The sequence below is a fragment of the Manacus candei genome, unplaced genomic scaffold (assembly GCF_025592945.1).
Source record: "Manacus candei isolate 608988 ecotype Guabito, Panama unplaced genomic scaffold, ASM2559294v1 h1tg000071l, whole genome shotgun sequence".
Classification (NCBI taxonomy): Eukaryota; Metazoa; Chordata; class Aves; order Passeriformes; family Pipridae; genus Manacus; species Manacus candei.
Window position 1 is genome coordinate 3659198 of NW_026138119.1, and position 15170 is coordinate 3674367.

At 44.0% G+C, this 15170-nt stretch overlaps 1 protein-coding gene across 5 annotated transcripts in view; it reads left to right on the plus strand.

Annotated features, from left to right (window-relative positions):
• The window catches only part of BRD3 (bromodomain containing 3), a 45537-nt gene extending 30367 nt beyond the window's left edge, over positions 1 to 15170 (plus strand). For all 5 annotated transcript variants that reach the window (XM_051807637.1, XM_051807636.1, XM_051807638.1 and 2 more), the window contains 7 exons: positions 856 to 1227; positions 5422 to 5550; positions 5949 to 6140; positions 6479 to 6714; positions 7236 to 7528; positions 9325 to 9453; positions 10190 to 15170. In XM_051807637.1, the coding sequence (XP_051663597.1) occupies positions 856 to 1227; positions 5422 to 5550; positions 5949 to 6140; positions 6479 to 6714; positions 7236 to 7528; positions 9325 to 9453; positions 10190 to 10305 (1467 nt within the window). In that variant the 3' untranslated portion in view covers positions 10306 to 15170. The remainder of the gene's footprint in view (positions 1 to 855; positions 1228 to 5421; positions 5551 to 5948; positions 6141 to 6478; positions 6715 to 7235; positions 7529 to 9324; positions 9454 to 10189) is intronic.

The following is a 15170-nucleotide window of genomic DNA, read 5'->3' on the forward strand; positions in this document are numbered from 1 at the left end:
ATTTAACCCTATATTTTGGGAATTACTAGAGAAATTGTAAGTCAGATCTTGCAGCTGAGCTATCCTCCTCAGAAACCTGTCTCATCCTTCAGTTTCTGTCCAAAGAATTTGCTTCTGAGAATCAATTTAATTTTAAAACTCCAGGATGAAACCAGAAGTGAGTTTGCCAAATACACGCTGCAAAATTAATTCTGCTTGGGATTTACTTAAGATTTCCCTTAGATTTCTCTAAGGAACTTTTTCCTCCCTTTCTCCCTCTCCAGAGAAATAAATCCTTCATAGGAGCACAAGAGAGCTGACTGGACAGTCACAGCTTGAATTTATGTGTGAGGGTTTATTTGCTTAAGGCGAAATCTGCCTTAGCACACCCACTAAATACAGGGGAGTGAGGGCTTGTGGGTCTTTGGTGATTAATATGCTTTGGTTCAGAACTTATAGCCTGATCCTGCCACTGGGGACTCAGACATGTGGTTAAGTTACTGACACTTGCTAAGTCCCGATGCATCAGCTGAGCTGCAGTAATCGACCGGGCGCGCTCCTTTCCCTTGGCAAACACGAGGTAAGAGTCCTTGGCTTAAGTCTCAGTGAAATACTTAGAGCTAACACGTTTTGCATCGTGGCTGGGGTTGGGTTGGAGACGTGCAAATGGTTGGTTACCGTGGCTCAGGTGATGTGCAGCGATACGTCGTGTTGTGGTCATGGATTGCGTGTTGAAGCCTCTGCTCACGAGTCCCGTTTACCCCAGTGAAATAACCGTGTTTTCTGTGAGAGGACAGGCAAAAAAATAAGGCAGGGCTGTGCTGGGGTTTCCTGCTGGCCTGAGGGCTCACAGAGCCTGTCCATCTGCTGTTTCAGAAAAAGGGAGTGAAGCGGAAAGCGGACACGACCACCCCCACCACCTCTGCCATCACTGCCAGCCGGAGCGAGTCCCCCACGCCCCTCTCGGACCCCAAACAGGCCAAAATCATCGCGCGGCGGGAGAGCGGCGGCCGGCCCATCAAACCACCAAAGAAAGACCTGGAAGACGGAGAGGTCCCCCAGCACGCAGGGAAGAAGGGCAAACTCTCTGAGCACCTCAAGTACTGTGACAGCATCCTCAAGGAGATGCTCTCCAAGAAACACGCAGCCTATGCGTGGCCCTTTTACAAGCCCGTTGATGCAGAGGCCTTGGAATTACATGACTATCATGATATTATCAAACACCCCATGGATCTCAGTACTGTGAAAGTACGTCCTCATTTACCACCTCTTTTGCAGGGTGTCACAGCCCTCTGGTTGCAGAGGACTGGCTCCTTCTGGGGGAGGGGGAAGGGACGAGGGTGGAAACTGAACTTGTTTGGATATCAGCTGGATATTTTTATATTTTGTTTCCTTCCCTTCTCCTTTTTTTTTTTTTGTTTCCCCATAACCTGGGGCAGCTTTTTGTTTCTGCCTTGCAAAGCAGATGATGTATGCAAAACAAAGTAAGATGGCATCTTCTCCTCTTTGTGGATAGTCCAGCCATTTAACTGGTGTCCTTGGGATTGTGTTGCACTCTGAGAAGAAGAGGTGCTATATTTCATAGGATTCAATTGATAGTATCCCATTTCCAGAAACTGTTGCCTACCTACTTGTTGGCATGATGTGTGGTCCAGATAGGCTTACACTGAGCAATTCCAGCCAGGGTGTGATGATCTGGTACTCGGGGAGGAATAACATGAGGGTTGCAGGGTTCATGGCTATTTAAGAGTTTAGCTTAGTATGGTTCTATATTCAAAGTATTCTTCCCAGTAGACTGGGAGATTTTCTGAATCCCTTCTGCATATTTATGTAGCAAAGCCATATCTTTCTAGTTCCTATCTTCTGCTTGTGAGCCAGCCATTGGAATCTGTGGTGGTGGAGATGAGACTTCCGTGTGCAGGAGGTTAAAGTGTTTCTACTGGCTTTCACAGAAGGGTTTTGCTGCCAGTGAGACAATGCCTGGGATTGTCTTAAGTGCCCAGGTAACAGGAGAGCAACTGTGTTCATGATTCCTTTTGTGTTCCTTGGTAAATCCTAGGTAGTATCTGGAACCAGTGTGTCGTGCTCAGATGTGCCCTGCCATTCAGCCATGATGCTGCAGGGGTTCTTACTACAGCTTGACTTCCTAGGGATGCTGTGGGTCTCCAGAGATATCTGCAGCCTGGTAGATCGAGTCCCAGGTGAATGCAGTAAGGTTAGAGATGAAGAGAGTGAAATCCTGACTCTCTCAAGGCTGCTATTTCCATGTGTGCCTAGGTGACTTCTGTGCTGTATTCTGCAAAATGTAGGTGCAAAGCTGTGATTTCTTGGTGACTTCTTCACACTTAAATCTCTTCATAGTCCTGACTTCATTCTTTTAAAATAGTGCAACTCTGTCCTTTATCTGTAAGTGCAGGTGATAGTCTCCCTCTGTGCCTGACTAGTGTAGGGCAGAAAGCTGGAGACAGGTTAATGACAGACCCAGTGGAGTCTTTTATGCCTAAAGACTCTGGGTTTGTCTTTTCACACAGTAGTATTTCTCTTAATAAACTTGTTTGAAGTGCTGTCTGGTATTGTTTTTTTATGGAGTGTTTTATTATCATTGCTCTTGGCCTGTAGATCACAGTGTGACTTCTCTGAGATGTAGTCCATAATATGTTAACTGTGTGGAACAGAAAGCTGCCATTTACAGGCAGTGTAATTTTCCAGTGTCAGGGACTTTCTTCGTGGCTCTGAAAGGTTTTAGATTTAATTCTGCACAAGTGACAATGGCTGTGATAAAGCAGCACAACTAACGGCCTTCAAACTAATCTGGAAGGAATTATGTGAGAAACTAAAACACAAGCATTGCTGCAGCTATAATATGTCTTGTCACTTCGGTTCTCTGGTCATGTGAGGTTTGGTTTTCCTCAGAGAATATCCTTCATGTCCAGGAGCACTTTTTTCCCAGGCTGTGCACGCAGCAGAGGTGAATTCAGGAGGGTTTGGAGGCTGTTTTCTCTGTGTGTGGTGGAGGAGGCAGCTTGGCTGTCATGACTGTGCCGGTGGCAGGTGAGATGGAGAGGCTGTAGCTGAGCTTGTTGCAGCCAGGAGCAGAGGGATGTGCTGGAATGCTGTGCTGGAGCTAGGACAGAGTGAGAACAGCTGAAGGGACGGGATCCATGAGCTCATCTCCACCTCAATTCTTTGATGGCCATCACAGAGAGGGAAAGAGCAGAACTGCTTGAAGTAGTGACCTGCTGCTGGGTCACAGCAGCAGCAATGTGGATGTCTCTGCCTTTGGTTTACTCAGTGGTGAACAAGCAACAGTCCTTGCTGTGCAAGGGGATTTCTACTTGTAGTAAAGCACTACCTCCAGGGATCTAACTGTGCTCATGGGTTAATTTTCCTGCAGTGAGTTGCTGTAGTTTCAGAACAGACAAGTTCAGGGTCTTGAAAGTGAGGAGACATTCTTTGCACGCTCTGGGCAGGACAAGGCTTACCTTAGAGCAAGAGACACATAAGACATTAGGAAGTAAATAAACATTGAAAAAGGTTTATGAACATTAAAAAATATTGAACAATTGATTGTTGAGGGAAAATGAGATTGCTGTGGGTAGACATCGTGTGGGACAGAGAATGGCTGAGCTGGCCTGCCTGTACCTCTGCCAGTCCTGCTTGTCTGTGGCTCCTGATTTGCAATTGTAAGTGTAATCACTTTTTTTTTTTTTAAGCAGCTGGATATCTCAAAGTGTATTTGTAACCACAGATATTCCACCCACCAATTTAAAGTACCTTTATTACTTTTGTTAAGGTAATTATTCTTTACAAGAAAACAAAACAAAAATCCACAGATTAAAAGTGTTGGGCTAGAAAAGTGTTGAGTTTGGATGAAAAGCAGAGCCTCAGACGCTGGAATGTATTTCATAGGCAGTAATCAGGCACTGAATATGCCAAACAAATATAAAAAGGCCTTTCTTACAGTAAGATGTATTTTAAAATAAACAAGCCCTTTTGCCTGAGCATATGTTTTGCTTTGGAATTGGCCCGAGATGCTTTTCAGGCGGGAGCACCACAAACCTATTTCCCTTTCTGCCTTTGTGCTGTGGCTCCCAGGCTGTCTCCTGGTTTATTCACCAAGAGAATGAGTTCTCCTGACAAAAGTTTGACAGATGTCTGGCAGGGGCAGCACAGCAGGGAGCAAGGCTGCAGGAGTGTCACCACCCTGGAGCAGGTCCCTCTGAATCTGCATCCCTGGAGGTGAAATTCTGCCCTATTCCCAGCAGAAACAGTTCTGGGAGCCATTGCAGTGTTTCCAGATAGTTACAAGGTCTCTCATGTAGATGTGAAATTTCTGTAGCTTTCATTGAACAAATGGTGATTTTGCTTGTGTTTGGGGTGGATGACAGACCCTGAACATCCCAGATTTCTGCTGGGATGGGGAATGTCTGTCTGCACCCTGTCTGCCAGTCAGCCCCTTCCCTTCACTGGGGATACAGGTGCACAGGATATACAAAAAGGAGGCTTGTATGCACTTGGCAAATAGAGAATTTCTTTAAACCCAGGTCTTTTAAATGCAAATGAAATCTAGTGTTAGTTTCTCTTTCCTTTCAGCAGGAGTAATTGGAGCTAAGGTTTTATACATAGTAGTAATATATGCATAAAATCAATTAAGTGCTAGGAATGCTATAAACTGTTCTCTAAACCCACGTCATTCAGTCCCAAACAGCAAGAGAAATGGACAGAAATGAGAGCTGAGAAATAAGAGAAAGGAACAAGGTGCAAATATTTAGCTCCTGATACTTTTTCTCACTACACTAGGAAGTAACATTATGAACAGGTTCGTAAAGGGGGAATTCTGTATCAATTGGGCTTTTAAATCAGAAATAGGTGGTGTAGTTTAACTGTAAATACCTATTTTGCTGTAGGAATTGCCAAGCAATCTTCCTGCCTGTGTTAGCAGGAAGTCAGAGCCAGATTTTCATCATCTTTTCTGCCCTTTCAGATTTACAGGGCAAATATACCCAAGCAGCACACAGAAATACACACTGAAGGTACTCCTGTAATTGTAACTTGCTCATTGACTCTTGCCCTTTACATCCATTATCTTTGTATTAGTTCCAGCAAACCCTTTTTCTAAATGTTTCCTATTAGAATGTGGACAGATTTATATTTTACTACTTAGAAAACAACCCAAATTTAGAATCTTAGTGTTTAAACTGTTACGGAGCATTATCAACTTCTTTTGGTTGCCTGGTGTTTGTTTGCTTGTTTTATAAAGCAGAAACTCAGTGTTATTTAGGAACCAATAACCCAAATCAAACTACCCTTCTCTTAGACAAATGGGACTTTTCAGGCTGCTCCGTCTCCAAGATGCACGTTGTCCTCCCCGCAGTTGCTACAAATGCCTTTTGCTCATGGCTTTTTTTCTCCCCTTTTTCCCTTTGGCTTGTTTGTTTGCAGAAGAAAATGGACAGTCGGGAATACCAGGATGCACAAGGTTTCGCAGCAGATATTCGGTTAATGTTCTCTAATTGTTACAAGTACAATCCTCCAGACCACGAAGTGGTAGCCATGGCCAGGAAGCTCCAGGTAAAGGTGTTGGCAAATGTGTCTTGCAGAGTTACCTTTAGTTCAGCTACAAGGTATCAGTTCAGAGGTCCAGGTGTGGATCTGCTCTTGGCACCAGCCAAGGAGAGCTGGTGATTTCTCCAGCCCTTGGAAAGAGCCTTGTGCTCTCCTGCAGAGTTGTGCTCTTCGCCATGACGTGGCCTAATGCCACGTTCCACTCCTAAAAAATTATAATCCTTGCTGTCAAAGTAAGGGGAGAATTTTCTTGGCCTTACAGATGGCCATACATCTTCTGTATATTATTATTTACTTGTACAGGACCTTGTGTAGTGCAATAAGACCCTGATGTGTTTAAAAGGCCCGAGCGAGCTGTTTGTGGCTGAGGCTCCTTTAGTCACCAGTTTTCCTCCTTTCTGTAGGATGTCTTTGAGATGAGGTTTGCAAAAATGCCCGACGAGCCTGCAGAGGCCCCCCCTCCACCTCCACCAACAGCACCAGTGGTGAGCAAAAGCACAGAGAGCAGTCACAGCAGCGAGGAGAGCTCCTCTGACTCCGACAGCTCCGACTCGGAGGAAGAGCGAGCGACTCGGCTGGCGGAGCTCCAGGAGCAGGTACTGCAACAGCTCAGCTGTGTGTCAGTGCAGCAGAAAGGGCACAGCAGGAGGAAGGGGTTGATTTTGTCCTTAAAAATCCCATCTAGGCTGGGATGCAGGAAAACACTCTCCCCTTCTCCCAGCTAAAGGGGGAAAACACTCAGCTGCGCAATAAGCGAGTGTTTGATGTAATGGTAGTTTTGTCTCAGTGCTGATGCTCTGTGCTTCCTTCTGGGATCCCAGAGTATATCACTGACTTTGGGATATACTTACACCTTGGGATGTAGAAGAAGGGTAGTGGAGGCATCAACTATCCTGCCTTGAAGGCTGATCAGTTTTTCCCTGTTCTCCCCCAGCTGAAGGCTGTCCACGAGCAGTTGGCTGCACTGTCACAAGCGCCAGTGAACAAACCAAAGAAAAAAAAAGAGAAGAAGGAAAAAGAGAAGAAAAAGAAAGATAAAGAGAAGGAAAAAGAAAAGCACAAAGTAAAAACCGAGGAGGAGAAGAAACCCAAGGTGGCTCAGCCACCAAAACAAACCCAACAGAAGAAAGCCCCAGCTAAGAAAGCAAACAGCACAACCACAGCAAACAGGTGAGAGCCTGCCTTCTGCAAGGTGCCTCGAGGGGAGAGCCAAGAGCTTCCAGCCCTGTTCTTAATTAATTCCTGGGGAAGCTCAGTTGTCAGAGCAGTTAATTTGCTGTTGAATAGTGTCCCCATTCCCAGACAACTCCAGGGAGTCTTTAAGTTAGAGCTGGCAGTGGAACTATTATGTTTTCACTGTCCAACCCTTAGAATCCCTGCCTGATCGCTCTCAGATAAGGTTTTGGGTTTTGCCTTTTGTGCGGCCACCAGGAACGTGCCACTTCATTGCTGCCCCCCTGCTGCCACTGGGGCTTGTTGTCACGCTTCACAGGGCTAAAATATAATAGGAATAAAACAGCTGATCTCAGATGGCTGAACTTTTTCAGCAGTTGTGGTGCTGTTCAAGCCGTCTGACAGGAGGTTCAAAGCCAAGGGCATTGGGATGTTTGTTACAAGGGACTTAGGAAAAAAAAAAGGATTCATTGCTTCTATGTACCCATGGATATTTTCATGCTTGACAACCTCCCCAGGCAGCCCAAGAAAGGAGGCAAACAGGCATCTGCAACCTACGACTCGGATGAGGAGGAGGAAGGTCTGCCCATGACCTATGATGAGAAACGACAGCTCAGCCTGGACATCAACCGCCTGCCCGGGGAGAAGCTCGGCAGGGTGGTGCACATCATCCAGTCCCGGGAACCTTCCCTCAGAGACTCCAATCCCGATGAGATAGAAATAGATTTTGAAACATTGAAGCCCACAACTTTACGAGAACTGGAGAGATACGTGAAATCTTGTTTACAGAAAAAACAAAGGAAACCGTTTTGTAAGTTACCTCCCGGGGCACGTGTTCCCCCCACCAGCTCTTGGGCTCAGCTTTGGAGTCAGGGCATGTGTGTTGAGATTCTCTTATCCAGCTGTTGGGTATGTGACGACAGGGGTTCTTTTAGAGATCCTTTTCTCCCAAGAAAATGTACAGAAACTTTCTATTTTTTTTTTCTGTTCTTTCTTCCCATGATGTCGTGCTGCAGAGACCTGGAGAGCTATTGTGTTCCTCTGCAAGATGTGTGTGATGCCTTTATTACTTATCCAGACTCTGGAAGGCACTGTAAAGGTTTCAGTCTCATTGTGTTAGGTGTTATGTGTACACATCTGGAAGGATCAGTTTCTTATCCTGAATAGTTCAGCATCTAATTAGAAAGGAAATAAAAAGCATGGTTGGGATCCAAACCACCAAGGGAATAAATAACTTGTGCAAAGTTACCTGGGCAACATGTGGATTCTGGGTGTAAGTGTCTGAGTTGTATATTCAGCCCAAAACTGTTCTTCCTATGTGGCCTGATCACCAGATTGCCCTCAGTGTCTCAGCTCAGAGGGTTAGTGTTCGTGTGCCACTGAGTGTGTGGCTCAGTGAGGGACAGACTTGTCTCTGTGCCTTTTCCACAAGGTGAATTGTCACAGCCCCTTGAGGGTTTAGCTCCAGCTAAACAGCAATAGGATCACTTACCTGAAGTGGTCCTGGCTAAGAGGGAATTGTGCTGTTAAGGCCATGACACAAAAGTCACTCCCCACTCTTGCAGAGCAGCTCCATTTCTTCCCCACAGGATTTTCACATGGGCCTAAGCAAACTGCAGACTTTGACCCTTCTTTTTTCTTTTTTTTTAATACGCTGCTTTAATTTATTTTTTCCCCCGAATCCTTCGCTATTGGAAGAGCTCAGGATAGGATTTTCCAGAGTGGTTAGGAACGAAAAGCATCCTTAATTTTGGAACCAAAACATAAAGTAACACAGATAACCTCAGGTGTCCAACCTGTGAGCCTTCCATGCCTGACCCCAACTGGACTATTGAGATGAGTGTTCAGGGGTGCACCCTCTTAGGACTGTGTTTTCCATATTTCTTTCTTTATAAATCATTGCTTAAAAGTAGTGCACAGAAACGTAGGTATTTCCTTGCTGGATCAGGCAAAATATCTGGCCCCGGTGTTTCTGATCCTGGCCAACACCTGCATTCAATTACTCCTTCTTTTGGAGGAATATTTCCTCTGCAGTATTGCTGGTACTTCTCACCATTTCCATCCTGGTGCAGCTACATTCCTGTTGTCTGCCAGCCTTTGCCTCAGTTGGTTTTTAATTTGTCCTTGTTTGTTTTGTTTTATATTTAGAGCAACATAAACCACAGTAGATTCTTGCATGAGGTACCGGAAGTTTGATTGGCAGATGCTTTTCTCCTGACAACCTTTAATGGGACACTTTATTTTACAGGGCAGAAAACCCATGTAACAATTCTGTAATTACAAATGTGTAATTATTGACCATATAACTGGCTGGTAAGTAACCTGTAATGACAAGGTCATTACATGGATATTTCTATCTTCTAAAATACTTTCCAGAAGACCTCTCTTAAAAAAAATGCATGTTTAGAGGATGGTGGTGATTGGATGAGTCGGACAACTTCACATGTTGTCTTCTATCTGGGATGTGTAGTTGCTGTGTGATCACTTGATCTTAGCAGTGTCACTGTAGAGTGTTCACACAGATTTACATGCCCTGTAAAATAGTGATGTCCACTCTTTTCCCCTGCATCCATGCAGCTTCAGAAACTGTGTGTTCCTCCTCCCCAGCTGCAGGTGGAAAAAAGCAAGCAGCGAAGTCAAAAGAAGAGTTAGCTCAGGAAAAGAAGAAAGAACTAGAAAAACGGTTACAGGACGTCAGTGGGCAGCTAAACAACAACAAGAAACCTGCAAAGAAAGGTAATGGCCTTGGGTTTACTGTAAAAACAGAGCCCCAGAAGTTGTTTGTGTAGACAGACTCGCAGAGACAAAACCTCCGCTTTCTTGTAGCCTTGGGTTTGTCTCTGTGACAGGTACCCCAGTTGTTACTGCTGGGCACTGAGCTCCTGTGTGGGGTCTGCTTTGGTCCCTGTCCAGGTGGAAACTCTGGGTGGTAAATGAGAGGTGTCTTGGAGGCAATTTCTCCTTCAGAGGGAGGAGGATCTCCTCTGTATTAGCCTGTGCATACAGACCAGTACCACAGAGCATCTAACACGTGACTTTTCTCCATTGTGGGATTAAAAAAAAGCCCGAGCCCCACGTAGTTCAATTGTGGAAGATGCTACAAAAAGTTCCTCCAGTGCAAACAAAGCTGTTTCCAGCTTTGCACAGGTCAGGAGGGGGTTTTTCCTGTGCTCAGAGTTGCACCGAAGCAGGCACAGCTCCAGGTGCTCTCTCACCTGAACCTGTAGGGCTGTGGGGGACATTGCCCTCCTGTAGAGCTCCTGTGTGGATCCCAAACTTCCATGGTCACCTGCAGCCTGAGGAACCCTGTCATCCACTGACAGGACAGGCTTGTGGCAGCAAGCAAAGGCTGCCGTTTAGTAAGCTGCCCAGGGAAAATTGGGAACAAAGCCTTGGAGGATGAAGGCTGTGGGCAAACCTTCTCTATTTCAGTTCCTTGCGAGTAACCACATCGCCCCCTTCTTCCCCGCAGAGAAATCCGGCTCCACTCCCTCTGGAGGCCCCTCCCGGCTCAGCAGCAGCAGCTCCTCCGAGTCTGGGAGCAGCAGCTCCAGCGGCTCCAGCTCGGACAGCAGCGATTCGGAATGAGTTACGGACACTGGGACACAAAACAAACGGACATCCCCCTCCCCGATGCTCTGCAGTGTTCCTTCCCCTCCTTAACGTACTGCTCTCCTCCCACGGTGGTCAGGTTTTATCCCCTCTCTCTCTTTCTCTGACTTTTTTTATTTTATTTTTTAATTCAGTGTTATAAAAGGTATCTTCCTTTTTTTTTTTTTTTTTTGGGGGGGGTGCTCTCTTTTAATAGGTCAAAGATCTTTGCGTGTGCGTGTGAATTAGACTTTATGACAAATAGTTCCCTTTGCATAAAGTCTCTAAAATACATTTATCCGAAAAAAAAATTGTTGAAAATGGAAGAACTTTGAGCTCTTAGCAGGAGATAAATAGAAAATTCTGCAAGGTTTGTAGTACATTTCTCTCCCATCCCTTCCCTCTCCTCAGAATGTTCTCTTTTAATAAGCCTGCCTGGCTCACACAAGGTAAAAAAAAAACCCATCTTTTTTTAAAGGAATCTCTGTAAAATGGTACTGTATCTGAAAGATGTTAGCTTTTGAACTAGTTGGTGTATTTGTTATTAGCACTAGTATTCTTAATCTCGAAGTCTACGGTGTGATGAAAATGTCAGATGCTATCATCTTTTTACATAAAAACAAACAAAAAAAAATCCAAAAAAATTCTCATGTACTGTGGATTGCTAACATGCTTTTTTTTTTTAATCTTGGTAGAGGCATTGGCACCTATTCAGGAAGGTATTTAAGCATGAATTTAACTTTTAAGCACATGAGCAATATAAGTGGTTGCATTTCTTGGTTTTCCACTCAGAAGTTTCATTTTTTCCTGGGGATTCATTGGGAAGAAGGGAGCGAGGGACACTCAAGTTTCTTGGTAATGTTATTTTTAACATGAAATAGATAATTTCCAGGAAATGGATGAAAGTTTTCATTGAGCTGAAAACAGGTTTTGGCTGGAAGTTGTCAGCTGGACCTTGGGGTGATCCTGCAGTGACCAAGACAAGTCATGTGCTCGTTACTGGACACAAGCTTAGGGATTTTCTCCATGACAAGCACCTCAGTCTGGGCTTAAAATAAAGCACCACTTGAGCTCCAGCTGAGGCTGAGCTGGCAGGGGAAGTGGAGAGGGATTTTGTGTGGGTTTGGGTTTTCTGCTTGAGTTTGCTTTTTTCCCCCCCCCTTCTCCTTATTGTTTCATTAGTGAGCTCCCACAAAGGGAATGCTACTTCTCTGTCGTGCAGGGTGCAGGTTTCCAGGCACTGAAGTGCTTCACCTCGCTGAAAAGAAAAAAGAGGGGAGGGAGAAAAGGAAGAAAAGAGCCAGTTTTTTAAGACTTGCTATTTTTTTTGAGTCCAGCCTAATGTTTTGACCTGCACTGCTGCAATACACTCTGTTTTCAGTGTCCCTAATTTCATGTATATACCGTGACTTTATTTATTAAATACCATCGGTCATTTAAAATGTAATAAAACCTAACAAAAGCCTGCATCTCTGCAGGCCAGCAGACGTGCAGACTTTTAATGAGGTTCCAACCAGATCTCAAAAACAAACAAATTAACACCAACAAAGCAAATAAAAATCTGCAACTTTATTTATATACCTTGGGCTTCATACCTACAGGTGCTACAGTCCCATCTGTCATGTGTCTGGTGCTCTGTCATATTTGGTGTGTTCATTTTTACATTTTTTTTTCTTTCTTTTCACCCCAGCCCCCTTTTTTCCTGTTTTGTACAGATTTTGGAGACATACAGTTAGATACAATTTCTTGATTTTTCTCAGTGATATTTCCAATGGTCTTTTTCCTCCTCCCCTCTGGGTTTGTTTTTTTTTTTTTTTTTTTTTTGGTAGAACAGTGGGGGTTTTATCCTTTTCTAATCCAACTTTCAGGAAAACACTGGTTCTATAATTATATAAAATTTGTAATCTGAGGGGCAGAAGTTTATTGTAAATTCTTTAAAGAAAAAATACACAGTTCTAACAGAAAGTTATGCCTTTCCTTCTCCAGCACCAGCCCCCAAAGCTGCCTCTCTAATGTGGGATAGCCCTAAAATTCATCTTCCTGTGGTCTCTCAGTGATTTGCCAGAGGCCCCGTGGTGCAAATGTGGGATCTGGGTGATGTCCCTGTGCTGGGAAGTTGGGAAGCACAGGGCCAGCCTGTCCTTAGCATTCCATGGTTTGCATTTTCAGCTGCATCCACCAGTCACTTACTGCCCCATAACCAAGGTTTGATTAGCTGGACCTTGGCCATCTGCCTTTCAAAATCTGGTGGTGACCACAGTGGGCAGGAGGCTCTCAAGCCTTTCAGATTGTTTCCCACAGTATTTGAAAGGAACATGTTCTGATTCTTACTGAAGTTAATTATTTTTCTTTTCTATTGACAATGGAGTTATTTTAGTTCCTATATTTTTTTAAAAAATCCTACCCTTAAAAAGTTTTCCCCCCAGACAGATCCTTAGTAATATATTTTCAGAATTTACACGAGGAAATGTAATATTCACCTCATTAAGAGCTTGGGTTTCTTTTTAACGGGGTTGGGTTTCATCTGTGCTTCTCCTTCTGTGTGCGACTTGCATTATCAAAACCAACTCGTGTTTTAGTTGAACTAATTGCAACCAATTCACTGCCATGACAACTTGGATAAACAAGCTCCTGGTTTGCCCTGCTTGGAACCTTTTCCTGTGTGCATTAACCTGAGCTGTGCTGTTGATGGGCTGTGGTGGTCGCTCCCTTGTGGAGAACAAACCGGAGCCGGTGCTGGAGGCAAGAGCATCTCAGCAGCATCACTGCCCACCTGGGGACGTGGCTCTGCAGCATCCCACCATCCTCTGACAGCAAGGACAGCCCCCCTGGAGCACGGCAAGGGCACAGACATTCCTCTGGGATCCGCAGGTCTGTTCCACCAAAATCAGTGGAAAGCTGGAGGCCAAAGGGTTGGGGACCACGTGTGGAGCGATGGGAAGGGGCCTGGCCTGAGGCTGGCTGCGGGGCTGGAGGAGGATCCCTCTTTTAGCTGGCAAACCACCCCAGCTTGGGGGTTTTCAAGGAAAACAACCTGCCAAAACCACCCCGGAGCGTGAAGAACTACCTGCATATCTTTGATCTACCGGCTGCAACTTGGGCTACCACTTAGAGGGAAACTGTTCTCATGGAAAGTGAGGTGTTCCCTACGAAATGGCAGCTCCCAGGAGGAATCCATTTTGGCATGACCTTCATTTCAGGAAAGGAGTCGGGGACTCCTCATTTCCAAATGTTGTTCTTACACTTCTCCATTCTCACACTGTTTATAGTGCTCATTATCCCCCACCATGTCTGTAGTGGTGCCTCTTGTATCTCCCAAGTGTCTCCAGGAAAGAAGAGATGTTTCCAGTCCATAGTAAGTAGCAGCAGCCCTTAATGAGTTGGGAACTGAAACAATAGAGCATTTATTTAACTCAGTTTGTATTGCATGACGTGTCAGTACGGATGTCACGAAATAACTTTAAAATGATCAAGCATAGAACGTTTGAAATAACATTTTTAAACTTAAGAATAAAAAAAAAAAAAAAGAAAAAAAAATAAATTTTTATGGTAGAATTTTTCTTGAATGAACAAAGTTTAACTTTGTTTTCCAGGAGAAACTTCACTGAAATCAGTATGATTTCATATGTATGCATACACACAAAGAGTTTTATTGAAACTGCTTTTTCTGACGAATTCCTGTTTTGACAAAATATCTGACCAGACCTTTATCCAATCAACCAGCATTATTGCACCTTTAAAAACTTTGTTAAACTTTTCTCTGATTGTAAACTCAGCCTGTCTCGTGGCTCAGTGGGACCAGAGGGAGATCTGCATCCCGTGGGCTCAGGCCCTGATCCATCGACCGAAGGAACCTGTTGGCTACAACAGTTCTCTGCTAACCAAATGTTGTCTGTACAGAATCATTTCAATTTTGTATTGATGTGGTTTTAACCTTTCCTACCGACAGGGTTTGTAACTGTAGAACTGATGTTTCAGGACTGTGTGTGACACCCCCCTCACACACACACACAACCACGTGTGTGTGTAAATATCCGACTTAGTCACCCCGTGAGGTCTCTTTCCATGTTCTCTATGTGGTAGAAGCAGACTGCAGTTACCTAATCTAGTTCTTTCTCTGTTTTGGGGACTTTTAGACCAGTTTTTAATTTTTATTTTCCTTGTTTTGAAAGGAATGATGTTTTTTAAAGTTGGGGTTGGAGCTGGGGGGATGGGATCGGGGCATGACAGAGTAAAAACACAACCTTTTTAGTACTGGATTTTAAAATCTCATTCCATTCTCAACCATGAGCAGTTACCACTAGGGCTAACTGTGGGCAGGCTCTGCATCATTAAAGATAAATTTAGGATTCATTACACTAGCAGCATTATCTTGCTTGAGCTGCATTTTTTAAAGAAAATGGTATTTGCATATCTTTTTAAAGTGTCATTTTTAAAAATAAATTAAACCACCGGCTAGGATTTGACACAGGCCACTTAGAACACAGCCCTGATACTGGCATAACCTAATCCAGAGAGATTTGTTGTTGTATTTTTGTTTTGTTATTTTGGGTTTTTTTTAATATTTAAAATAAAAAATATTGTTACTTTTCTGTATGATGTGCATGCAAATTTACCGTAACTCTTTTTCTTAAAACTTTTTAGTGCCATTTCTAGTATATTCCTGTAAATGTCAGTTACTGAAAAAGAAACGAGTCAATGTAAGTAGTTTAGCTTGTTTATTGCAAATTGCTGGCCTCAAACACAACAGAATTAAAAAAAAAAAAAAAAAAGAGTTAGAAAGTAATCTTTGATGTTACTGGTAATCACGGACCCTGGTCCTGGGGCATTTGTTTTGTTTTCATAATAAAAAGAAAAATTGT